This window comes from Pogona vitticeps, chromosome 4 (genome assembly GCF_051106095.1).
Source record: "Pogona vitticeps strain Pit_001003342236 chromosome 4, PviZW2.1, whole genome shotgun sequence".
Classification (NCBI taxonomy): Eukaryota; Metazoa; Chordata; class Lepidosauria; order Squamata; family Agamidae; genus Pogona; species Pogona vitticeps.
In genome coordinates this window covers 97,162,931-97,189,269 of record NC_135786.1, presented here as the reverse complement: position 1 = coordinate 97,189,269, position 26,339 = coordinate 97,162,931, and the positions used below count along the sequence as shown (strand labels likewise).

At 38.8% G+C, this 26,339-nt stretch overlaps 1 protein-coding gene and 1 long non-coding RNA gene across 3 annotated transcripts in view; both read right to left on the bottom strand.

Moving 5' to 3' along the window:
- LOC110076521 (glyoxal reductase) overlaps positions 1-26,339 on the bottom strand; it is a 78,054-nt gene that overhangs the window by 41,986 nt on the left and 9,729 nt on the right. For both annotated transcript variants that reach the window (XM_072998018.2, XM_020788723.3), the window contains exons 2-3: positions 6,269-6,517; positions 1,735-1,836 (exon numbers count right to left, since the gene is read on the bottom strand). In XM_072998018.2, the coding sequence (XP_072854119.1) occupies positions 1,735-1,836; positions 6,269-6,517 (351 nt within the window). The remainder of the gene's footprint in view (positions 1-1,734; positions 1,837-6,268; positions 6,518-26,339) is intronic.
- LOC144588653 (uncharacterized) lies at positions 8,213-10,798 on the bottom strand. The gene is made up of 2 exons (XR_013544302.1): positions 9,690-10,798; positions 8,213-8,291 (listed from the first exon to the last, which is right to left on the bottom strand). It is a non-coding gene; the product is annotated as an uncharacterized LOC144588653 (long non-coding RNA).

Below are 26,339 nucleotides of genomic sequence, written 5' to 3'. Positions count from 1 at the left end.
CTAACTCCCTTGCAAGGGGACGTACTCCTTTGCAAGTATGTTTGGGACTGCCACCTTACTACATTACACACAAGCTTTTAGATGAGATAAAGAATGAATAATCAAAAGGAACAATACTAATTAAAAGACTGCTCTAGAAACCCCGGACCAGTGCCATAAGTCAAATGGGATGATTAAGCATTATCTGAATGTTGACTGAAAGTTTAGTGGTTAACCATGCAAGCAAATTATTTAATCATTTCTTCTCTCATGGGCCACTTCATTTAAACCTCCAAATTTATTAACATTTGCCTATCACTTCAGGAACACATGGCCAGAGGTTCAAAAATTCTGCTTTGCTTGAGACAAGAAAGAGGTGATTTGTAGCTGGGAGAAACAGCCAATGAGACCAGATAACAGAACGCTTGGGGCAGACGTAAAGGCCATTTTAATTGGATTGAGATTTATTTGACATTAATTTGAATAATGTAGCAAGAGGTGAAAAGAGAGTTAGACATCCAAAGGGAGACCGAATCTGTAATAAGATTTTTAAAAAACCCACAACTCTGGATGGCAATGATAAATCATTCAGTTCCCTAACTTCTGATGTTTTTTTAAACTCAGAATAAGCATAGATGGATGGGCAAAGTAAATCGGTGCATTTGAGGAAGGAAATACTAGGGAATCATGGCAAGGGTTTGAAAAAAGAGGTGTAATTCCCGAAACTTCCCCAAAGAAACCCTCTGAAAATTAATTATCAGAATTTCTTATTCTCAGTTTCTTGTTGAACCAGTTAACAAAAGCCCGTCTCCTCGAGGATCCACCCAGAACTGCTATACAAATAAAATCCCCACTATCACCACAGGTCCTATTTGACCACATTTTGGATCTATTTTAAGCAATATCACTAAAGCTCTGTGATCTCGGAACTATAACCAGAATCGTGGCTTTGATGCCACAAAATATAGTTACTTCAGTTAAGTTGCCCTGTACTGTCCAGTGTTTATTCCTCTTTAGGAAAGCAGTGAGATCTAGGCATTTCTAAGGCATGTGCAAAGCAACCAAAGTATTACTGGGAACAGGTTTCTTTACTCCTCCTCATCCCTGTAAACTTCTGTTCCACTATATATGCAGGTGCACTTAAAAAGCACAGACAGCAATATAAGGCATGCCGGTTACTTACTTGTAAGCAAACCTATTGGGGATTATGGCTCCAGCCAAACCATTCATGGAAAAGGGCTGGAATTTTATTTGTGATTCTTCAGCCACCACTACCTGTCAGCAGTTTGTCTAAATTGACAAGAACGAATGAACACTGTTATCAGCTTAGCGCTATAGCTCAACTGCCCCAAGAAACCAATATAATCACCAAGCCGAAAGCAAGACACATAATGTGACTGGAAACACTGTGGGGGATGTGGTTGAAAGCTCTGCTACATGAACAAAATATACCACATACTCAGGCCAAAGATCAGATTTATTTGTGATTAGTGCTAATGCTGCATAGTCAATGAAATAAATATCAAATGAAACAGTGAGGAACATGACATAGTGGGACAAATAATGGTCAGATCACTGGATGGCCAACCAGATGTGGGAAGCCTACAAGCAGTGCACAAACACAACAGCCTTTTCATTCCTGCCCCCACCGTACTGCATCAGTTCCTATCTTTCCCCAAAAGTTCTATGCATTTTTTGCAAAATATGAAATCATAAAATAGTAAAATTCCTCCTCCATTATTACAGTCATCCTACCTTTATCATAAAGTTCTTCCATGGCTTTCCAGGTCTCTGCTCTTACTTCTCTACTGCTCTTACCAGGGATGTGCGCATCAGGCCAATGCATTAAATAAAGATCTAAAACAAAAAAGATCAGTTTTTATTCCCATTAATCAATTCTCTCAAAGTTGCTTACAGCACAACCTGAAAGCTCCTAATAAAGAAGGAAATTTACTTCTGAATTTAGAAGAGGAAAAGGATCTTTTAATCACCAGATCAGAATATGACATGGTGCAGACATCATTTGTTTCGCTAAAATTCAACTCAAAAGCACCACTTTTACTATACAGGTAAGCCTCCTTTCCTAAATGCTCACACAAGGAGTTCTGCAAATACAAAAGCAGCTCTGTGCCATTCTTGAGACACTCTAACAACTCAAGAAGAATGCTTTAGCAGCCATGAGAACTGCAAGATCTCTGGCCTGCTCTGATATCTTCTGATATCCTTTCCACCTTCTGCACATCAGTGCCTTCAAACATCTTGGGCACCACTTCATTTTATGGAAGACCATGTTTCTCCAGGAGTGACAAGACTTTATTATTATTTTTAAAGCCATACAGATACTGTACATATTCATCTTAGGCCCACAGGTAGCCAGAAGTTAGGGACATACATGCCAGTGAAAAAATTTACTTGCACAGTTACAATATTAAAGGATTCTTACATTCAACAATGTAGAATAAAGGGTATGTCACCTTCCATGTTCATAGGGTCCCTTAGAAATCTCTCCACTCAGACACACTAGAGATGGTCATATTTTTGTGGCATTTATAAAAATAAGTCTACACAACTTTTGACATACCAAGATAATCACAGTGTCCTATCCACGGATTACATACTCCCTCTCTTTTTGAAGTTCCCTGGCATAAAGCAAGATTAGGAGGCTGTGGAAATTCTACTAGGGTACCACACACAACTGGTGGGCTTTGTTTTGCTTGGCCAGTCACAACATGTGCAGGGTTATTTTACAACACATGCACCAGGGCTGCTAAGGACCCATGCTGGTAAGACCTTGGTCACTGAGTTTAAAGAACAGTTTTTCGCCTTTTAGCTACAGCATTCAAATGCAGGCCTTTTCTTGGCTGCGCAGAAGTGAATGGTGGCCATTCATTTTTATGGGAAAAGTAAAAGAACACTATGAGGATGGAGTATTTAAAGGAACTCTTACCCAAAGCAACCGTGGCTAGCATTTGCAACAATTATTCCCCTTGCCTCCCTACCAAGGGTGAGACACAAGTGGGGTGATCTGAGGTGACGACAGCTGCAGAACCAACCCAAAACTAAGGCATCTGGCCCACCAATTCCCAACCTTGGGTAAGCTAGCTGTTCTTGGACTGTAATTCCCAGAAACTCTGGCCAGCATCGCTGGTGGTAAAGGCTTCTGGGAATTGCAATACAAGAACACCTGGGTTGCCAAAGGTTAGGAACCATTGGTCTAGCTCAAATACATCTTCCTAGCTTCCAGCACACACCTGTCTAGCTCTGACTTGGTTGTGCAAGGCAGGAAGCCAAAATCCATGAAACACTTTCAAAAAGCACTCTAGCTTTGTGAGATAGCACTACTACCACACTCACTTATTTATAACTTATACACCACTCATAGTAATAAAGCATTCTCTGGGAAGTTTACAGCATAATTATACAAACAACACTTTGCCCCCCAACAAGCTGGGTACTCAGAAGGATGGAAGGCTGAGTCAACCTCAAGCTGGTGAGCTGAGCCTGTCAAGATCAAGCTAAAGCCATAAACAGAGAGTCTTGGCTGCAGGACTCCAATTTAATAACTGTGCCACAGGAAAATAACCCTTAAATATGTATGAGTATACATTTTGTCAAATAAAGCATTCTCCTTAAAGCTATGAAAAGTGGATCACTGTTATTCCTTTTTCTTAATGGTAGATACCTAAGAATTAGGTATCCACATGAATGAGAAAAGGGGCTCCAGTACTTTTAACGGCTGTGTGGAATAACATATTTCAAGAGGGTTAACTTGTACATAGCTTGGTAACCTGACTAGCACCTAACCTGATATTTATTCTTCTGTACAACTGCTAAAGGTACAGAGACCTGACCTCCATATCATATGGCTATCCTGCCTGACTCAGGCCATCTCCAAACACACAGCAGAAGGGGGATTTGAATTTGAAAGCCACACAGTCCTAACCACTAGGTCACACCAGCTCTAAAAAGGTTGCCTGGGGGACTCTCTGTTCATTACTTCTTTTGAATAAAGTCCATAATGAGCTCCTTCGCCAATAACAGGGAGAGCAAGCTCTTGCTCACATGAAAACTATGGGGCTCTATCATGCTTGTGGTAGCAATTGGACACATGCACAAATGACTGAACAAAGATGAGGAGCAGATGAAATCCAGGATTCCTGCTGACGATGCAGCATCCAAATACATAAAGTGTGACCAAACGCTTACTCATCATTCGGTACAGCTGAGATGTGCAACCTCAAGGAACCACATTTTAAATGAACAGTTGGAAAAAAAAGAAGGGATGACTTGCTTGATTTTTTGCACCTAAGTACACATACAAGATTGTGAAACACGTGTACACTATGGAAAATACAAATAGGTTGTGCAAGTATTTCCTTCTGCATTCCCTTTTAAAACGGATCAGGACATGGCAAGGATAACAATACACTGCAACTCAAACAATCAAGAGAATTAAGGCCACTTACTAAAAAATACTTTTGCTTTTAACAGATTTGTCTTTTTTTTTAAATCCTGTTTCTGGTTATATGTGCTGGTTTTGATTGTCATTTTAGGTTGTTTTATGGGTTCCGAAATGTTAATTATATCATCTGGGGGACATCTGGTGAATTGAGAGGTAGGCTACAAATGTGTGAACAAATAGAAAATGGCATTTTCCAAAGTCATCATCTAACTGAGGTTAAACATTTGAACCCTGCAGTCCTATTCATTCTTATGCAGCAATACAACCCTCTGAACTCATTTCCAAATGAACACGCACGTGTGTAAATCTCACTCTTACTGATTCCACTAGGAATGATGTGAAGATATCCTACTGAAATCAAAAGGATTTAAGAGTATTTAATTTGACAGGATTGTGTCTACGCATATTAAATTCTGGTGTATAAACAAATGTACAAGGATTTAAACTGAGCCTTAAATACAGGCAAAAGCAAGAATAATTGCACTGTGTTGAATGTACTGCAGTTTTCAGTTAAGCAACAACTGTTTTATGCCACATACTTAAAACTGAAGCCAGCGTTCTTCTTAGGTGTGTCTTTGTATTTAAAACTACTGTACAATCGAACTAATGTTCAACTGTGAGACATCAAATCCTCACACTGGAATGCCAAACCAGTAAGATACAAAAACAGAATAATGCAAAACATTTCAATGTACTGTATACTGTTTTTCTCAGTCAGCTCCACCATCTTAACCATTGGGTGCCTCATTAATTTGCAGTGCCTGTCGGTCTCCCAGGAGTTATCAAAACTTAGAAGAAAAAGCTCTCTTCATTCAAAATGCATGGCTAACTTTTCACAGTTAGCAGTCATCAGTATGCTTGTAAGGGAAACTAATATTTGCAATTCCATTGGAATTCCCAACACAATAAAAGGGAAGCTGCTAATAAGGACCAGAAAGCAAGTCAAAACATACATGGAGGAGAATAAAATGGACTGCACATCCAACAACCACAAGGCAGACTCGGGGAAAGAAAAAACATGATTTGTGGTGCAGAGACCAAAGCACAGGGAATGCAGTTTTCAAGCCAGATTTTCATTTTTGCAATTGTATATTGATTTAATACAGATGCCTACCACTAAAATATAAAACTTATATGGAAAGAGTGAAAATGTGATTTTTTTAACAGCATGGGATGAAATGTATCTTTTAAAAGCCTCTCCCACAGCACAATATATATTTCCAGTTTCCCATGACTCTGTCATTTATTATGTGTTAAACAGAAACCTTGGACATGACTACTGTAAGATGACCACACAGCTATTGTTCTTTAGAAAATCTGCAACACAAATGGGAGAATGAGAAAGTTCTGCCCCAATCAGGCTAGCTTCAAGAGTCACAAAACCTCAGTGTAATATCCTGTGTAATATCCTTCCATAGTCTATCATTTGGGAGCAAAAACATTCCTCTTCAAGACCGACTAAAATGAAGATTCTGTACCAAAGTACAACTAGGAGCAGATAGTTCAAGGTGGTGAATGCTCTTTCTAGGAAAAGGTGGCTCCAAATTTATTGATTCATATCTTGTTAAAAATGAGAAGTTGAAACAGGAGAGAAGGAAAGCAGGGCTGTTCTGTTTAATATGGTTAACTGGTCTGCCCCCATTATATCTGCCCACAGAGATCATCTCCATGTTGCGGGGAGGGGAATAGGTTTAATGTAGGTTTGGCATTTTGACTCCAAATACACCAGCTGGGCAGGTGAGGCAAACCAGAACATTTTTACTAAAAATGCATCCAGATTTGTTAATAGAATTCTACGAATCAAGACCAAAAAAAAACACACCATACCTAGATATTCAACACCAAGTCTCTTGCAAGACTCTGCGCAGGCTCGCTTAGCATTCTCATAGCCATAGTCACTAATCCAGAGTTTGGTTGTTATCCAGAGATCTTCTCGCTTCACTCCACTGTCCTTGATAGCCTTCTGCAGCAATGATTCACAGCCGTATCGCTTTGCTGTGTCAATATGATAGATGCCACATTGTTGAAGTGCAAACACCACAGCTTCATGGGAGAAGCCACCATGATGGGACGTCCCTTGAAACACAAAACATCCATTATTTTGTTAACATGGATTGCACACACTTGTTTTTGGTATAGCCACTACATATAACAAGGAGGTGAGAAATTAGATAAAGACATCACAGTTATTGTCTAGGTACAAAATCCTTCTTAAAAAAAAATTGGATGTGCCTAAACATAGCCATTTCACCTGGCAGCATGAAAATGGCAGGTCTAGAAGAGTATTGATCTTCCTCTGTTAAATATCTCTAGCTCCTTAAGTACAGTTCCCAAGATCTCTTGGGAGGGGGGGAAATACAATTTTAAAATGTAAATAATTGATGCTTTCATTGTAGAATGTTGTTTATCGACATGGCCCTCACTTGCTGTAACAAAAAATAATATTAACACATGGCTTCCTCAGAATTATATACCAATTCTCTCCTTCACATGTTAAACTGATCATGGCAAAGAAGGGAGAATGAACGGGTGTTTTTCCATGAGGGAAGAAGTTTAACTTTTCATACAGACTTAGTCTAATGAGGCCACAGAGCCCGTAAGTATAAGAGTCACTTAAATAGCTATGTTGGAAAGAATGAAATTATCCCTCATTACAGAACAACTGTAACAATGTTATACGCCTCGATTATTGCAAAATAAATGACAAGTAATTCATCAGTCATAACAAATGACTTCCGAGCTCCAAAGGTAGTATGAATTTATTTACATACAGCAAGTTTTAGTTACACTTTCCAATCAAAATCCCCTATGGGCAAAAATAACGGAGCGAAACTCCACCACTGGTCAACTAGCATGGGATCTACTGAGATTGTAGATGCCATACATTCCTTCAGTACCAAGATAATCAAGCCTCATTGTGTCACCTTAACGACTGACTATGAGAACGTGAGAAACAAATGATGATGTACACTGTAAAAGTGTTGCAAAGCTCAATCTAAAAATTCATTGTAAACGCGACTACTCTTTTTGTCAATCAAGCACATGACAAATTGTCCTTCATTTGTACTTAGAATCCACTATTCCCATGCCTACACTGAAGTGCCCCAAGCATTTATCCAGCTAGATCTCTATCTCCCGTGACATGCCTGCATTTCCAGATTCCTGCTTGCACTACAAGCAGGATTTCCCCCTTCTGCAGAGCAACCCTCTTCCCAGCCTTCCTGAATTCCCCATGTCCTTCTTGAGTCACTGCTTCCCTTCTATTGAGCTCACAAGCTCTTCTGTTGGTGTCCTGTTTGCACCCCTTGAATCATCTTTCCTTCTTTTGATGTTCATGACATATATCAAAGGAAGGGGTGATAATACAGTACTCCCTTCTTCCTTCCGTATGTTCCACTGCAATTTCGCCTCAAAGCTCTGCACTCACGCTCTGAGCTTTATTATCCACTCCCTTTCCCTATTGCTCTCTTCCTGGAAAACAGTTCATGGTTAACTGTTTATTTGCTATTTTCTCTCCAATAAAACATTTTCTGGAAGCCCACACATCTCCTCCCTCCATTCCCCAAAAGTACTTTATGAGGACACTTCATTTTTTCTTCTCATTATCTCATTATGTCTATTCTGACTTTGCCTGCAACAGCTCCAAATGAGGCTCCAAACAAACCAGTCTCCAAGCGTTTCTGGCCAGGTTTCTTTTCTTGTTTATTCTACCATGATATCAGTTGCAACTTTTCATTTCTTGTTATGTGACCATTTAGTTTTCTACATTTTATGGGTTCCATGTTTTCTTGGTCTTTGTCTTCGTATCTCTTCACTGGTCACCCTCTCAACTGAGAAATCTCTCAGCATCCTGCAATACATCCACATTTCAAATGCTTCTTTCTTTTTTTATAGCAGTCTATGTTAAAGTCCACAATTCCATGCTATACAACAGAAACCTGAAACTTGAAAACACAGCACTGTACAATCTGCCTTCTCTCACAGGCACAGTATGCTCACTTTGAGGACACCTAAGCCAACAAAATGCATACTCTCCATCTTTTCTGCCAATTAAAAAAAAACTTGCTCCTTAAAGATTTTGATCCCACTCATAATGACTGCTTTACACCTTGAAAGCAGAAGACACCAGAAAACATTATAAAGTTTTAATATGTATAACTGGCTGTAGACATCGCATTACTGGAAAAAATGACATACTGTACTAAATAAGGGCAGCAAATGGTAAATTCAAGAGAAATACATTCACTGATGTGCGTACAATCATTTATTTGCAAATAAAGACTTGGTCACTACATGGTCCACCTGCACATCATACGAAATTCTAGAGGAGAGGCTTCTGACTGTTGCTCTTTTTTCTTCACAAAGATTAGTTATTTAATTGATCCCCATGTTGTCTTTAGAGAAGCAAGTTTTGTGCAGGACTATCTAGATATGATTTGTTAATTCTGTTCCTCCTATTTTTAAATGCATTATTAATTAATTAATTAATTAATCAATAAAACTAATGAAATTCTCAAAGCCAGATGTGCATTCTCAAAACCAGTTTTTGGTGGCATTCTCAAAGTCAGACCCTTCATCTTAAGGCAGCTGCTCTGGACCCCTGCAGTACTTGGCTACATGATTTTGGTTGTACATGTTACGGATAACTCTGTACATCAAATATCTAGCTTTTCCAACTAGTTGAACAGATGCATACATTCAATTTGTTTTATAAAAAATTATGCTACCTTATTTCAAAAGTTTAGAAGATTTTTAGCAAGAGAAACAGAGGAAGTACTAAAAGGTACTAAAATTTCATGAACCTCACTTCATGCATTTTAGAGTGTTAATAATAATTACAAAGTACACATAATACTCCAACTCAAGGCACACAGTGGTAAAGCGTTAAATATATATATACATATATGATGGGCCATTCATTTCAAGTGCTGAGTGCATGGCAACAGCAGAGCGGAAGTGGTTCAGTCAGTAAAGGAATTAACAGGGGGACTTGCAAGATAAAGAACATGCAGCCCCTAAGGTTGGGGGGGGGGGGGAGGCCAGTGATTATCTTACTTCTTTTATGCAGTGTTTTTTCCTGAAAAAGACCAGTGTATACCACAGCAGCTCAGCCTCTTAGGAAGCACTCACTCATCTTTCATTCTTTTATCAACTATATACAATGCCATCTGTTGATATGCTGCACCCAGTTCTTTTAGCCGTTTGATTTATGACCTTAGGGAGAAAAACTAGGAAAAATATCACATACTATGAGTGTTCTTGTATTCTTCCGAAAAGCCATAACCATGCACAAACTATCCGGTTCTTTTTTCTGGTGATCGTACATGACCACATAGGCTGTTGTTGCTGTGAGTAAAAGAGATGCTCATTAAGGTTAATTCTGTTTCCAGAAACATCACCTGACACTATGCGATTTCATACTATTACCCTAATTCTTGAGATTGATTAATTTTGTATAGTTTCCTGACTCTTCTCTGAATGAACAAAGCCTCTGAGTGTGGTATCATCTGTAATTTTCATTGCAGATCTGCTGTTTTTCTTGCACAGGTTGCTAAACAAGATAGGGGTGGGTGAGTACTGAGGTTGACTCATGGTAGTTTCTTATCACAATTAGAATGTTAATAAGCATGTGTGTTAATGAACGTGTGTATATTAAAAAAACAGCTTCTTCCCTTAAGCCAACTCTGTACTTACACTGAACCAAGTGCTCTGGTACAACTATTTCTCTAATTTAATACCATCTTCTATAGCTCTACATACTGTAAAATGTTTTGCTAAAATATAAGCTGATGTTTACGCATCATATTTTCTTTGTTTAGAAAGCAAGTTATATTTTTTGGAAAAGAGTAATTAATTAACCCTATAACAGTTTACCTCTGTTGAACCCCTTCTCCTTAAAATCAAACATTTTTTAAAATAACTATTATTCCTTCTGGGAGAGACATAAGAAAATATCTGGAGACCCAGAAGTTAAAAAGCAGTGATGAGAATGGGTAGACAACTTTCAGAGTTCTAAATGCTTCACAAGACCACCCCTGAACTTTAGGGAGCCATCCCCACTCTCTGTCTCATGATATTTGAAGGAACTCTACCCATGCCAAAGCCTTTTCAAGATCTAAAAGTGAATGTTTCCCTTACAGAACACTCTGAAAGAAAGGTTCATGCCCCAGCATTTGATTGTTCTGAAGAAGAACTTACACTCTGGACAAGAGGCTAGTGTAAGAACAGAACATATAGAAACAGAATAGCCAAGGTTTCAGAGAAGGGTACATTTTATCTCCCTATCATACAACATACCATATGCAAAGCTGGATTGGATTCACTGGGGAAAAAAAATTAAAAACAGTAAAAGAAAAATCAATAATATAAAATCTGAAGATAAGACTACATTACTGACATAAAACAGCAATCATCTGAAGCAATTATAGAGGAAGTTTTAAAAAAGGAAGTGCAAAACCAGAATTACAGCTGAACATTAAGACAAAAATAATGACTACAGAAGAATTACACAACACTGATAAGGAAAAATTTAAAAACGTTAAAGATTTTCTGTACCTTGACTTAATCATCAATCCAAATGTAGTCTCCAGCCAAAAAATCAGATGAAGACTCGGAAAGGCAGCAAAGCAACTAGAAAAGATCTTTAAGTGTAAAGATATACAAAAATGGCAGTCTGCTCCATTCATAGCAATGAAGTTGAAGGTTGGACAATTATTTAATTGGATCCAAGGCCACTCCTAGGAGGCAGAAGTAAATCAAACTGCTGATCAATAGCTCTGCAATCAGCTACCCAACTCACTGAGCTGTCCTTCCAGCGACTGTCTTAAAATAACTTTCAATAGATCTTACTAAACAGAGGTGATCATTGGTTGAAGATATCATGAGAAGACAGGGCTCACTGGAAAAGGTAATAACATCATGAAAAGTGGAAGCCAGCAAGCATAGAAGAAGCCTAACATGAAATGGACTGACTTAATAAAGAAAGTTAGAGTCTTTAAATTTGTAAGAACTTATCAGGGTTGTTAATATCCAAGTCATTCATTCATTCATAGAGTTGCATGAGTTGGAAATGACATGATAGCATATAACAATAATATCCATATAGAACTTCTCTTACTGTCCTTACTAAAGCAAGTAAACGAATGTCAGTGATTTTCATTACTTCATTATTTTCTTATTCTCACATGACATATAAAATGGCTATTCCCTCTTTCCTCACAAATTCTTTTGTTCTTATACAGCATGTTCCCACAGATGTAACTGTTTCCATCACTGCTGGTATTCCTATGAGGTGCAAATGGAGGTGAAAAACTTACGAGACTATGAAATCTCATCAACAATGGTACAAAAAAAAAGAAAAGAAAAGAAATTTGAAAAGAAAATGGCACCATAAACCAAACACTGAAACACAGGCATCTTGGTGGAAAACAAATAATGTGAACCTCAGGAAGACGAGTCGTGTTTTATTGAATAATGGTTTTATATTAAATAACTACATAAAAAGGTAAAGGTTCCCCTTGACCATTTTTGTCCAGTCGTGTTCGACTCTAGGGGGCGGTGCTCATCCCCGTTTCCAAGCCATAGAGCCAGCGTTTTGTCCGAAGACAATCTTCCGTGGTCACATGGCCAACGTGACTTAGACACGGAACACTGTTACCTTCCCACCGAGGTGGTCCCTGTTTATCTACTTGCATTTGCATGCTTGCGAACAACTAGGTTGGCAGGAGGTGAGACAAGTGACGGGCGCTCACTCTGTCGCGTAAATTTGATCTTACGACTGCTGGTCTTCTGACCCTGCAGCACAGGCTTCTGCAGTTTAGCCCGCAGCGCCACCACGTCCCATATTTCTGTTCAATTTGTTATCATTCCTATTCATTAAATTTTATTTTCAAGCACACCTCTTAGAAGTATCGCATATCTTATCTCTTAAGGCAAGAAATCAAGGCAGTAGTTAATGCCTATATCATATAAGCATTCAGAAGGAATTATATATTTGCCGAAGAAATCTGGGATTTAGTCCACCACCATGATTGTAATAATGATTACAGAGTTCTAAATGCTTCACAAGACCACCCCTGAACTTTAGGGAGCCACACTATTTATCTTTCTAAAAGGGTACCTCATTATGAGTACTGTACTTAAATATATTAATAATGAAAGTTAAAATGAAGATAATAAATTCAACAACACCAAGAAAACAATTACCTACGAGAATTCATGTTGTAGAATTGGGAAGTGGCATGTTAAAAAGAACAAAATAATTGTAATAAGTCTTAGATTAGGAGAGTGCAAAAATAGTTTTGAAATATATAAGAAAGTAGTGCATAATCCAATGAGTTATGTCTTTCTTTTACATTGCACTGACTAATCACAATAAATTACTTTGTTTAAAAAACTGTGATGACAAATTATCTTTTAGAAATTAATCTGCAAATTCTATGCATTTTTATGTAATATACGGCATGTGTTACTATGTACTGTATTAATATTATTTAGAAAGTGAAGAAATATCCAGAACCAACACAATACAGGCACTTGAGAAAATGACCATGCTTATATAACTACACCATGGACATACTAAAGGAATGCTGGGTTATATAACCGCCATAGGAGAGCTACTACCCTTTTTTTTCATAACAAATTCCCCTTTTAATAAGCTGGTGTCTGAGCCGGGGAAACCAGGTTGTAACTACTGTTTCTGTGACTGAATAGCCATTTCCAAGCACACAGAATGAATGGAGTTCATTCAAAGGTTTTGCAAATGGGCTCAGATCCTTTCCTTGCACAATAGATTCCAGTAAGGAAATTTGGAGCAGCCAGAACGTTTACCTTGGGAAAGGGGGGAAAAACATCATGCGAAGAAGCACAGGTCATTTGTTTGTCACTGTTGCTCTTCTGGTAAGTTAGGTATGCTGGAGCAATTAGTAATTCCAAAACATCAAATTTAAATAGAGCCACATCTATAAACATAGCATAGCATAGCATAGGCATCCTTCAGTCTCGAGAGACTATGGTAACATGCTCTGAATCGAGGAGTGTCCTCTCCAGAGCATGAAGCCCGGGTAAGGTAATATGGAGGATAGGCTGTTACCCAAGCAGCAGATCCCCCCTCTCCACATTGCTGAAATGGTCCAATTTCCATCTATAAACACACTGCAATAAAATTTAACAAGACCGCAAATTCAAGTCCCACTTCTGAAAACTTTGAGGATTAAGTTTTTTTCTGCTCAGTTATCCACACAGTAAAAAGTTGAACAAGAGCATAGACAAAACACAGCTTGGGAAAAGTAACTTTTCCAGCATCTAAGTGAAAGCCAAAAGTTAAATACTATCACTAGGAGTCAAGCATTTGGCTCACTGGAATTATGCATGTAAATTTAACGCGTCTTATTAAACCTGAAAGCAATAGGAGAAATCTGGGGTTGCTGAGCAAACACACACACTTTTGATTTACTTCTAGTTCCTCCCCGAGTCCTTTTCAGACTAACAATTAATATTCTAGGTCAGCGATGACGAGCCTATGGCACGTGTGCTGCAGCCAGCACGCCGAGCCCTTTCTGCCAGCAGGCGAGCCATAAGTTGCCAGATCGCTACTCGTCCCCCCCCCCCGTGTGCGCAGCCAAACCTGAGAAGGCGGCTGCAGCCACAGTGCTGGTGCTTCGGCAGGTGGATCCAGAACAGCTGGCACTGGCAGCGGATCCGGAGAGGGGTCTTGAGGCACCTCTGTGCTGGGATTCCCCCTTCTGCTGCCACTTCCAGTTCCGCAGCAGCAGCAGCACACCTGTTCCCCCCCCCCCCCCCCAGTTTGGGCACACAAGCCCAAAAAGGTTTGCCACCACTGTTCTAGGTCCAGAAAAACTGGAAAACTACTACAGTGGGGTCTTGACTTAAGAACGGCTCGAGTTAAGAACATTTTGACTTAAGAACCACTCTCATTGGAAAATATTGACTTGACTTGCATACTTAGATTTGAGTTAAGAACTGAAAAAAAACCCACGTGGGAGGCAGGGAAAGTGCAAAATTTGAACTTTCAGTTAACTGTTGGCCAGTGAAAAGGGTGCCTGTCTGCTTCCTCACTCCTCCCAGCGTTTAGAGAGTGGATTGGGAGACAGTCTTCGGACTGCCTGGTACTGCCTGGACTGTATTTTCCCTGCCTTCCCTGAACCTTTCTTGACCTAAGAAAAAAAAGAAACAAAATATCCCCCTCTAGTGGTTGAAGGCGGAATAGCAGCTTCCCATTAGTTTCTATGGATGGAAAAGAGCAGATACGGATCAAATGGTTTTCAATGCATTCCTATGGGAAATGCAGATTTGACCTGAGAACTTTTTGACTTGGGAACCGCCTTCCAATACGGATTAAGTTCTCAAGTCAAGACCCCACTGTATATGCTGCTACCATCAGACCTTAACTGAAAAGGAGTAGTAATGGAAGAATGGGACTCAGCATGTCCTTCAAGTCTGGAATACAAACTCAGAAGTCAGCTGATAATCTTTCAAGGTTTCAAATCAGCTTCAAATGTGTATAGATTGAAAAATGGTGATTTAATTTTAGAATCCATTCCTTTGTATATTTTCTGATAGCTGAATATGCATACTGTGAAGTGATTTCTCTGGGTTGAGATCTCCTTGCAAGTTTTTGTACTGACACAGCAATTCCACACAAGTTCCTAGAAATACACTGAACTAAACTCAGTGTGGCTTCATTTTGAACAGGAATGGTCAGGACTATGCTGTATTACCAACTTTTCACTCTTCTCCCCACCACATTTTAAAATAAAGAAACAAAACAAAATATAAGAAAAATATAATTACTAGGAGAACTATGACATTTAACATTTTCTCTGCAACCTACGTTTGAATCCATAACCCATTAATTACTGTAATTTGAGCATGCTTCTACCTTCTCAGCTCTCACAGTTCAAAATCTACTTTTTGTTCTGTGTCTAGTTGTGCATAAAAAACCTAACCAGTTTTCTAAGGAGGAAAAAATGAAAACTAATTTGAGTTTTGAACAAAAGCTACAGGGACAATAAATAATAAGGTCACATAACGTGAAATCTTATTTATAACTGGTTATATAGCAAACTCATATCACAGTATATAAACCAAAGTTGCTGTTCTTTAAGTGTTTCAGTGCTCTGTAATCTAGTATTCATGTTCTTGGCTTCTGCTGTGAACATCCTATTACTCTGTTTTTCAGCTCTTAGATTTAATTTCCTGCTGGCCATGCTCAGAATTCTTTTTAACCATTGGGTTTCCTCCAATGCAATTCAGAGTCACAGCCTAATAATTTACAAGCTTTACCTATATCCTCTGAAATCCCACTGCTTCCATCAAAACAGGATGCTTGCTAAGGAAGCCTAAGGTTAGTACAGTAATTCCAGATTCCTTAACCTTGTGTAAAGCTATGTCATCTTGTGTTTGTAGTTCCAGTTACACTGACAGAAGTATTTGCAGGAATGATCCATGAAGTGGGAAACCAATCTGCACCAGTTTGAGCATAGTAATTTATTTGACATTCAGTCTCTTGTTTCCACTAACTTGCCCAACATCCAGACAACACGGAACATTTTGACTAAACATGGATAGGCCTTTCAGCTCCACTGTTTTGCTTAAGAATGCTATCATTCCCAAAGCAACAATGTTACATAAAAGAACGAGACAACTTAATGCTAGTGTTTTGATAAGACAATTATAGCCCAATGAATGATTTCTGCTTATGTTTCAATAACATGGATATGTAATCCCATGTCCAAAATTGTGTTTAGCATACCACCATGAAAATCTCACCCTGCTTTATCTGTCTTGGAACAGCACAGAGACTTTCCTTACAGCAAATTGAGACAAAGAAAGCTCAGTTTCATTTAACGACCATGTGAGATTTTTTTTAAAATGGTATTTAGAAATTAAACACAAATCAAGGTCACACAACTTTCTTCTAAATAATAAAAGGTCCAAATGTCAACTTGATAGAGGATCAAGTCCTTCTTGTTATGTGAACAATTATTCATCAAGATAACTTGCCTGAAACATTCAGTCAGCAGGCATCCCAGAAATTAAACAAGCCCAGGACATTCCTTAATAGGACTGTAATTATGGTGGCTGTAGTTCCAACCACATTCGGTGAAGAAGTATTCAAACCAGTGCACTGTGGGAGAAAATGACGGAACTCCTTAGATGTGTATTAGGTGTCACAAAATGAGAAGAAAATCTTTCTTAAAAGATCACTTGCACCCTGTTCGTCATATTTCCCACAATGTGCCTGCCACTGAAAATGCAACATAGAATGTAATTTTATCATCTTGTTACTTATCATTGTGAACTCAGCATGCTCAGCATACCCAAACACGCTCTGAAGAATTATCTGTAACAGACAAAATTTCAGTAACTGATGTATAGGAATTCCTAAGAAAAAAAGCCTAGCTGAAACCTCCACCTTTCTCCCAAAAGCCGTGGGACAATTTCTGGATACATTTATGCAACCCAGATAGGAAGTTTAATAACAATTGCCAAAAGCAAATAAACAAACACTTGCTAAGGACCTCCAGCCTAGGGTATCTAGATGACCAGGACTTGAAAAATGCACTCATCCACTCGTCTGTGATGAGTGAAAAATGCTGCTCAACGAGTCACAGCTCCCTCCGTCCTGCCTCCTTCCCCTCTGCCCGTCTCTTTCTCTCTAATCCTGCAGTCCTCTCGTCCCCCCTCCCACTGCAAAAGGAAAACTGCCCTCTTCTCGCAAGAAGACAGTTCGAGTGGCACATAGAGACATAGCTCTGCAGGAGAATGTAGAGTAGTCCCATGCTGGAGAATATGGAGATTCCCTGCTCCCAATTTTAACCAAACAAGGACACATCCTGGGGTGGGAGGGAACCGTGGCTCCTTAAGAGGCCAGGCGCTTTTGCTTTTAGTTTTATTTTTGCTGGAGACATTCAAAAGAAAGGCACTCAAAATACAGTGGTGCCTCGACTTACAAACTTAATCCGTTCCAGAGGATTGTCGTAACTCAAATTGGTTGTAAATTGAAGCACTATTTCCCATAGGAATGCACTAAAACCCCATTAATAAGTTCCGGCCGGAAAAAAAAAAAACCAAAACTCAGCAAGCCCCAACAGAATATGCTGAGGCCAGAAAAAACACACACACCAAAAAACAAAACAACACAGCAAGCCCCATCGTAATGCACTGCGGCCGAAAAAAACACACCAAAACAACAAAACAACACAGCAAGTCCTATTGGAACGTGCTGGGGCAAAAAAAAAAAAGCACACACACACAAAACCTCAGCAAGCCCCATCGGAACGCACTGGGGCTGGAAAAAAAACCACACCAAAAAACCAAAACAACACAGCAAGCCCCACCAGAATGCACCTGGGCCAAAATAAACCCAAAAAAACCCCAACAACACTGCAAGTCCCATCGGAACATGCTGGGGCCAGGAAAAAAATCACACACACACGCATACAAAAACCTCAGCAAGCCCCATTGGGACCTGCTGGGGCTGGAAAAAAACACACCAAAAAACAAAACAACAAGCAACACCAATCGGAACGTGCTGGGGCTGGGAAAAAAACTCTGGAGCTCCCAGTCAACTATCTACTCCTGGCACAAGGAGGGAAGACGAGTCTCCCTGCCACTGATGAGTGGATAGCTGACCACGAGCTCTGGAGCGATTTGAAGGGAGAGTGAGCCACCAGGAGGGCAGACCCTCATTATGTCCAGTTCTGCGGAGGTATTCGTATTCATATATCAATACCAATACCCCCATCTCTAGTTTCAAACTCTTCTTTAAAGCTTCTTAAGAGCTTGAAACCAACATGCATGCTGTAGCTGCTTCCATCTAAGAAGCTAACCGGGTTTCTACAGCATCAGCCATGTGAATTTGGAACATTAAAAACAGCACATAAGTTTGGAACTGCCCACAAGAACTTGATGCACACAGCCTTGAAGAAGATCATTTATCATCAAAAGCTCACTATTTGTTTTGTTTTACATTCTTAATCCTCAATTAAAGATACCACCTACTCTTGCATTTGTATTATAAAATCCTGAATCTAATGAAGGGGGCTACAATCCATAAAACTTTATACAGCAGGTTCCCTGTATCCATGGGATCAATATCCATCATTTTAGCTATCTGCAATTTACCTATATACAACATACAAGAGGATGGACCTTGTGGTCTTTGTTCTGCCCTTTGAGCCTTTGTCCTGCCTCCTTGTATATGGGGTTTGTCACATTCACGGTTTGAGGATTTCGCAGTAGGTCATGGAGCAGATCCCCTGTAGATAAGGGAGTCCTACTTGTAAAAGAGAGAAAAGCAAGTATGAAATAGATTGATTAATGAAGGAAGGCACAATCTTGTGTTTGCAAGACCTAAGCAGGGGTATTCATGATTCCACCTTTTGGAGGTGACTAATTCATAGGGTTGCCATAATTTCAAAGTGACTTGACAGCACATAACAAAAATAACATGTAAGAATAAAAGAGTATGGCATATCTTGTTCAGTTTTAAGATGCCATTAGACTTTCCTTGATTTTTCTGTAAAAGATTAACATAGTCAGCACTCTGAAAGCAGTTACAATAGAAAGCTCCGGATTAAGCTGTATGGAGTAGGAATCCATCAATTTCATTGCAACACTCATGCAATGTATCTAATCAAATAGAACATCATTTTCAAGCAGCCAAAGTCAAAAGAAATCCATAAAAGTCAATGTATCATATAGACTATGGAGACACATTATGCTAAGCTACTGAACCATCTGATCAGCAGTCTTTCTAGCAAAATAACACAGAAGCTCAAGAATGGAATCTCAGATCTGGAACCCCATATTTCCATATTTTCTCTTATATCCTATGTTTTTCTTCATACAAAAAAACCCATCCTTCAACGATAAAAACAATCTATTGCACTACCATTACATGTCTGACAAAAAAGAGAGGTTCTTCTACACCAGTGGTTTCTGACCCTGGGTAGCCCAGGTGTTCTTGGACTGCAATTCCCAGAAGCCTTCACCACCAGCTATACTGGCTGGAATTTCTGGGAGTTGCAGTCCAAGAACACCTGGGTTACCCAAGGCTGGAAATCACTGTTCTACACAATCCAAAGACAAGGGTAGGAGATACCTTTATTAGAACACTGGGATAAAAAAAATCAAAAACATAAGCAAGCTTTCAACTCTGCAAGTATTTTTATGAGACTGAGCGTTTCAGTGCTGAGAGTGTGTGTGCAGAAGAAACATGAAAGCTTTCAAATTCATGGCCAGGTTTTCTTATTTACAGTCAGTTCCAAAATATGTGCTCAGAGGCTATGAGTACCTGGTGAGGGCATTAGAATGTCTCTCCCAATCTTGTTAGAAAAAAGTTCTCAGTCACTTAGCATCCCTCTTCACACTATAAATTTGGCAGAATAATTCCTTCTTCTGGTTTATTCTAAGTCCATAACAGTTCATTACTTTTACAGATGGAACAAAATAACTTAGCCCATGCTGTAAAATATATGTGATTTAGAAAAATCACCTTGAAGGTCATTTTTAGAGTGTCATCGACATCCATTTTTGGTTACCCTGTACACTATAAATCTGATACAAATGCCTGCTTTTAAAATGCCAGCAGCAGTAACTCATTTTTGAACTCATCTTCTGGATGTTGGCTGGCCTACAACTACATTGATACAAGGCAGAAAACCCACATAAATGTAGTATGAGAAGGTCGATCCAGGGCAGAGAATCTCAGACAAAGACATGAAATCTTTTATAGCCAAGCCAGGGAAAACCAATGAGGTGTCTGCAGCATGGAGCAAGAAAGGATAATAGTGTTTCCTTAGTTCACCCCAAGAGGCAAATGCATGCAGAACAGGAAGATTCTGGGTCCAGACCTGACCAATCCTGACACATAGTACATAGCAAAAATAATCAAATTATTACCTCCTCCGTGGATAAAGTGAAAATCAGAAAATGCTATCTGACACAATCTTTGCATTACTAATTTTTGAGTATCAAATAAATATCAAGCAGTTTTCCCCTTTCCTCTGTGTAGCTAACAAGTCTTTTTAAAAGTGTTTGTGAAGGAGGGATATTAAATCAGAAGTGGAATCCTTGAAAGCTAGGTGATGAAAACCCACTCTGCTGTAGGAGATTTTATAAGCTGGGCTACGGCAACAGCACACTTTTTATTTAAACTTCTTTATGGAGAAAGTGCCAGAAACTTGAAGCCTTTTCTTTCACTCAACACTTTCCCACCGTTGTGAGAACTTTTTCTCATTAACAACCAAATTGTTTTCAGATGCTCTGCTATAAGATGTTTCCTTAGAAACCATTTGGTAAGAGGCTGTGGCTTTCTTCTCCAGAAAATCTCAAGCAGTGAAAAGGCAGATTTTCTGGCATAAATCAAATCCAATTTCCAGGGTTCACTAAACCTTTTCTCCTCAGAATAATGTTTTGTGACTAGATCTGAACAGTTAATAGTTTAGGAAGAATTGCTGGTGTGAACCAGTTTTAAATGATTTCCACTCTACTCCTTTTGTTGAAGCTGGCTGAAATCACTTTCCGTTCTTAACATACCTGGATAAATCTTTCGCTTCCACAGTATTGCTTTCATTCTCACCAAGAGAAACAGAGAAACCTGACACTGTATGGTGGGATCTGTAACTTTGTGAGGTACTTTGTAACAGAAAATTTGAGAGGAAGAACACATTCTTACTTCTGATAGTAAATTAAGTCTGTCAAAGATTAACATATCAAATGACAGTCCAGATTTTACTTTGCAGCCTATTTAAAAAATGTGTACACATGAGCACGGGAAATTGTCATGGCAGTTTTTCTACTTATGACAGAGCCAATACACCTGTTGAATATCAGGTTAATGTGTTGTTGTTGTTCTTGCTGAAGTCCAAGTATATGAGACAAACATTTCTCAGTATTCTAATGGAAAATCAGAAAAAATCAGTATGTAGTACAGATGTACCTCTAGCTATACATGACTGTGCCTTACAAAGTAACATTTTCTATTTCAGTCAAGCACTTTTTATTATTTACATTTAGTTTTCATTATTGATTGCCTTGGTCTGTGGGTGATTCTTATGAAGTAACATTTTCTATTTCAGTCAAGCACTTTTCCTTATTTAGATTTAGTTTTCATTACTGATTGCTTAGGACGAGGGTGGGAAGACTTCAGGCTGGAGGGATGTACTTTTAAAAAATTGAATTTGGAGATCCTCTAAATAATAGGTTTTTAACCTCTGTTCTGCAGGCCCTCAGTGGTCCATCATATCCGCACAGAGGGCTTGAAGAACATTGTGATCTTTCGCATTTATAAAGAGAGTGAGAGAGAGAAGGACAAATAGAACAAAATCTTAATTTCCCTTGCTTGTTTGTGTAAAACATGGCTTTTCTAACCTTCTGCTTCTATTAAAAACAAACAAAGTAAAAATACTTTTCTGAAAATATCTGTTTGATAGTAAATAACTGATATTTCTGCACATGGTGAGAACATGTGAATGGCACTGAGTGGCTGAGAGACAGGACATGACATTTCTTGCTACTGCACAGAGAGAAGCTGCAAGAAGAGAGAATCAGAGTCAGTCAGTGTTAGTGTGAGTTAGTGTTTGGACAGACTTTGTGATCGTGTTTCCTCTTCGATTTCTGCTAATAAAATCATTTGGTTATTGTTGGGTAAAGTGACTTTTTGACATTATCGCAGTGTATTTCATAACAATACATTTTGGCTGAGCCTCAGAATGGATCACTGGCTGAATTTGAAATATAAAAGAACTGATGCTGTTGATGAGGGTGCATCCTGTTCAAAGCAAAATATAGCTCCTTCCAGTGATCTTAAAAAGTATTACAGTTATAACAAAGAATATCTGTCGATGAGATCATTAATGAGAAACTTTAAATAAATATTTGATGCACTTTAGGGTTTTAAATCTTGACTTAAGTCTTGGTGGCCCATGGAAACAAAAGACATTGAAAGGCGGTCCATGGTAAAGAAAAGGTTAGAAATTGCTGTTCTAAATGGATCCAGGTATAGAATAGTAGCTTGGGCCCATGAACATGTTGTAAGAATTAAGGAACAAGGTGCACATGTATACACAGTTAGCTCAAGGATATGTGACTGGCACCAGAAAGAAAGTCACATCTACTTTCACACAAAAATCCATTGTTCCTCCACAAAAGTGATTTTTCAATTACCTAATTTAATGAGAAAAAAATTATTTCGTAATTACTGTTGTTAGACAAATGGGAATCGATTTCACTATTCTACTATTGCTGATCATTCGGAGATCAAACAGCATAACCCAATTTACTTCTGCCCATTTGTACCATCGTAAGTTCTAATATTTAGAAATACCATGGTAAGCCAATCTGAGCCCATGGGCTGGAATGTGATATAAATTAAATAAAAATTTCCTGTAACTATAAAGATACCTAGCTGACAGGATAGTCAGCCATTCCCTAGCGTATCTCCCCTTTTCTTCTTCTTTTTCTCTCTCCTTCTTCTTCTTCTTCTTTCCCTCTTTCTTTCTTCCTTTCCCATCTTGGATTAATCTAGATTTTATCTTAGTTTATTTTTTTATATTATATGTAAATCGCCCAGAGTAGACACATTCTAGATGGGTGGTATATAAATAAATAAATATATAAATATATAAATAAATAAATAGCTGAGTAAATTAAGCATCTGGTTGCAGAGCCAGAGGTTGGGAGTTCCATTCCCCACTGTGATTCTAGAAGAGCCAGCCTGTATAGCCTTGGGCAAGCTGCACAGCCACAGGATGCCCAGAGATGTAGGGAATGCGAAACCACTGCTGAGTACAGTGGTGCCCCGCATAGCGACATTAATCTGTTCCAGATTAATCGTCGCTATGCGGAAACATCGCAAAACGGAACTAAAAACCCCATAGGAACGCGTTCCTATGAGGCCCAAACTCACCGTTATGTGAAGTTCCTCCATAGCGCTGCCATTTTTGCACCCTCGGTAAGCGAGGAAACTGCGCGAAAATGGTTGCGGCAGCCATTTTGGGCACCCGGCGGCCATTTTGGAACCGCCGATCACGTTTTAGAAACATCGCAATGCGAAGATCGGTAAGCGAAACGCTTACCGATCATTGCAATGCGATGTTTTGCCCATTAAAACATTGCAATGTGATCGCATTAGCGATCTAAAAAAACAGATCGCTGTGAGGATTCGTCATTAAACGGTGCACTCGTTATGCGACGCACCACTGTACTTTCTACCTAAAAAAATGCTTGAAAGGATTGCCATAACTCAGAATTGACTTGATGGCACCTGTGATGTTTACCCACATGACCCCTGCTTGCTTCACCAAACAATGAGCTCACAGAGTATCCCAACACGTCCTTTACCTCGCTGCCACCAGTTGATCTCTTTCCCAACTATATTTCCTAGAAAGACTGAAGTCCATTCAGTACTTAACTTTGAAATAAGAACAGGTTTAATGATTACAGGTTGTTTCAGGAATAATTCTTAAGTACATTCTTAAAGTTACATAAAGTGTTCAGTATATTTCTTTAACTTCTTCTATCCTAACTAATATTGATGACCCTCTCACTATTCACTCTTTACACTTTCTGCCTCAAAACTCAAAACTTCTCTTCCAACCTCTCTCTTCTCTATCTCCTCCTAATCTGCTTCCACTCTTCTACAGCCCCCCTTCTATATAGCTGGCCACGCCTCCCAACAACTCCCATTGGTTCAGGCTAATACCATTACATATGTGGGAAAGCAGGGTGTCCACTACAGCACCCTATAAAATAAACATGCCTAAAGTTATGTTTGCAGGACAGAAAGGACAGAAAACTTGTTTATATGTGGTAGGAATTCTACGAAGGAAGACATATTGGCTGTGTTTGGACATAACAAAGATCTATGATTTGCTGTAATAACAATGAAGTATAGCAAGGTTAGACTTTTCTGAACCTTGCTCCTTCTTCAGCTTAGCCATTGGATTAGAAGCTTCTCCTTCTGTTCTTGACTCTCTCAAGCTTAGGATGGCGGCTGAAGCCTAATCGGTGATCTAGCATGTTTATTTGTTGAAATAAGCCAGCTTCATAACTCATGATTTTTAAAACGGCTTGTTGCAACAAACCATAGTTATGAATAGCAATATCCCCAAGTCTGGACATTACACAAGCCAAGATTAATTTAAAAAAATGGAACCAGCCACTAACTTTTATTGAGGGAGGCAAAGGGTTGTGCTCACAGACACACCTAATCTTGGAATTGAAACTACTTCTGGTGACCCAATTTATTGCAGTGAACAGGGTTTTTTTTTACTGGTTTCTTCCACCACCACCCCAGTGTCCCTGTTAATCCATTTACTTTGACATACCGAACATACTGGAAACCTGAATGAATCAAGCCTTTGTGGTCAAACTGTTCAAACCAAAGTAAAATTACCAGACGGCCATACTTCAGTCTTGATATGTGAAATTATCTCAGCTATAGGGTAGGAAGAACGGATATTCTATAACATTAGGCAGCTTGTAGCAGCAATTCACCATGCCTAATATAGCAGTAATGCAGATACAATTACACAGTGGTTCCCAACCCTGGGTAGGCCAGGTATTCTTGGACTGCAACTCCCAGAAGCCTTCACCACCAGCTATGCTGGCCAGGGTTTCTGGGCGTAGCAGTTCAAGAACACCTGGGTTACCTAAGGTTGGGAACGACTGCAAAAGGATTTGTTGTGGTCCATTAAGGCCACCATCCTACACACTTTGTACCTGTGTGTCAACCTCTTTGTTATAGTGGTACTTTTAAGAACCAACTAAAAACATGGATGTATAGGCAGGCCTTCCCTTCCAGTTAATTCCTGTCCTCTTTCCTTTTTTTCTCTCTTTATTTGATTTATTTTCATTTTTCCCATCTTATAGAATCATTTAATTAATTAATTGTTATAAAAAAATAGAACTTGTTATCCTTATGTTGTAAGCCGCCTAGAGTGGTCGAAATGACTAGATAGGCGGGGTATAAATAAATAAATAAATAAATAAATAAATAAATAAATAAATAAATAAATAAATAAATTCTTCTGAGTAAATACACACAGGATTGGGATGTTAAGCGTAGGAAAACAAACACCACACACACATAGTTTTGTATATTAATGAACTTTGATTACCAAAGAGCAAAATGGTCACCCTCATTCAAGTTCAAAAGCTGCTATCTCACTAACTCAAGGCAGTTTATTACGCATTTATATTCTAACATCCCTCCTTCCCAAAATAAACTGTCAGGAAGGGGAAAAAATCAAAACAATTATTATTCCTATACTTTCAGGTGAGACAACCAGGGTATATATCTTTCTTATTAACATTATTCAGGATCAAATGAATGTTTTTAAATCCAGCAACCTATGCAATTGTTTCTGTTGACTACACATACCAACACAACCAAGGGAAGGGCCCTCCAAAATCAGCATTCTCCCCAACTCAGCTGAAGGCACAATGGCTGTAACTCAAGTTGCAGGCTCACGTGATATAAAACCATTCAACTCTTCCAGATTTTGCCAAGGGCCTCTGGCAAAGAATGAAAAGCCTTGAATTACAAATGTGACATGCAGAAGGGAAAGAAAAAGAAATGCTGCAGGCCACCTTCCTAGATTTTAAATGCACAAGGATGAAAAGAACACCCCAAAATGTCTTGTTGAAGAACATGAACTGTGTATTAAAACTGATTAATAGAGAACTCTCTTTATGAGTACTTTTATTTATTTATTTAAAATATTGCTACCCCACCTTTCTCCATAAAAGGGTCCAAGGCAGCTTACATCATTTAAAAAGACAGCTAAAAATAATAAATTATTCACATACTAAAACAGAATTAAATAAACGTATTTAAAATGTTGCACAAAAGCATTATTAAAACAGATAA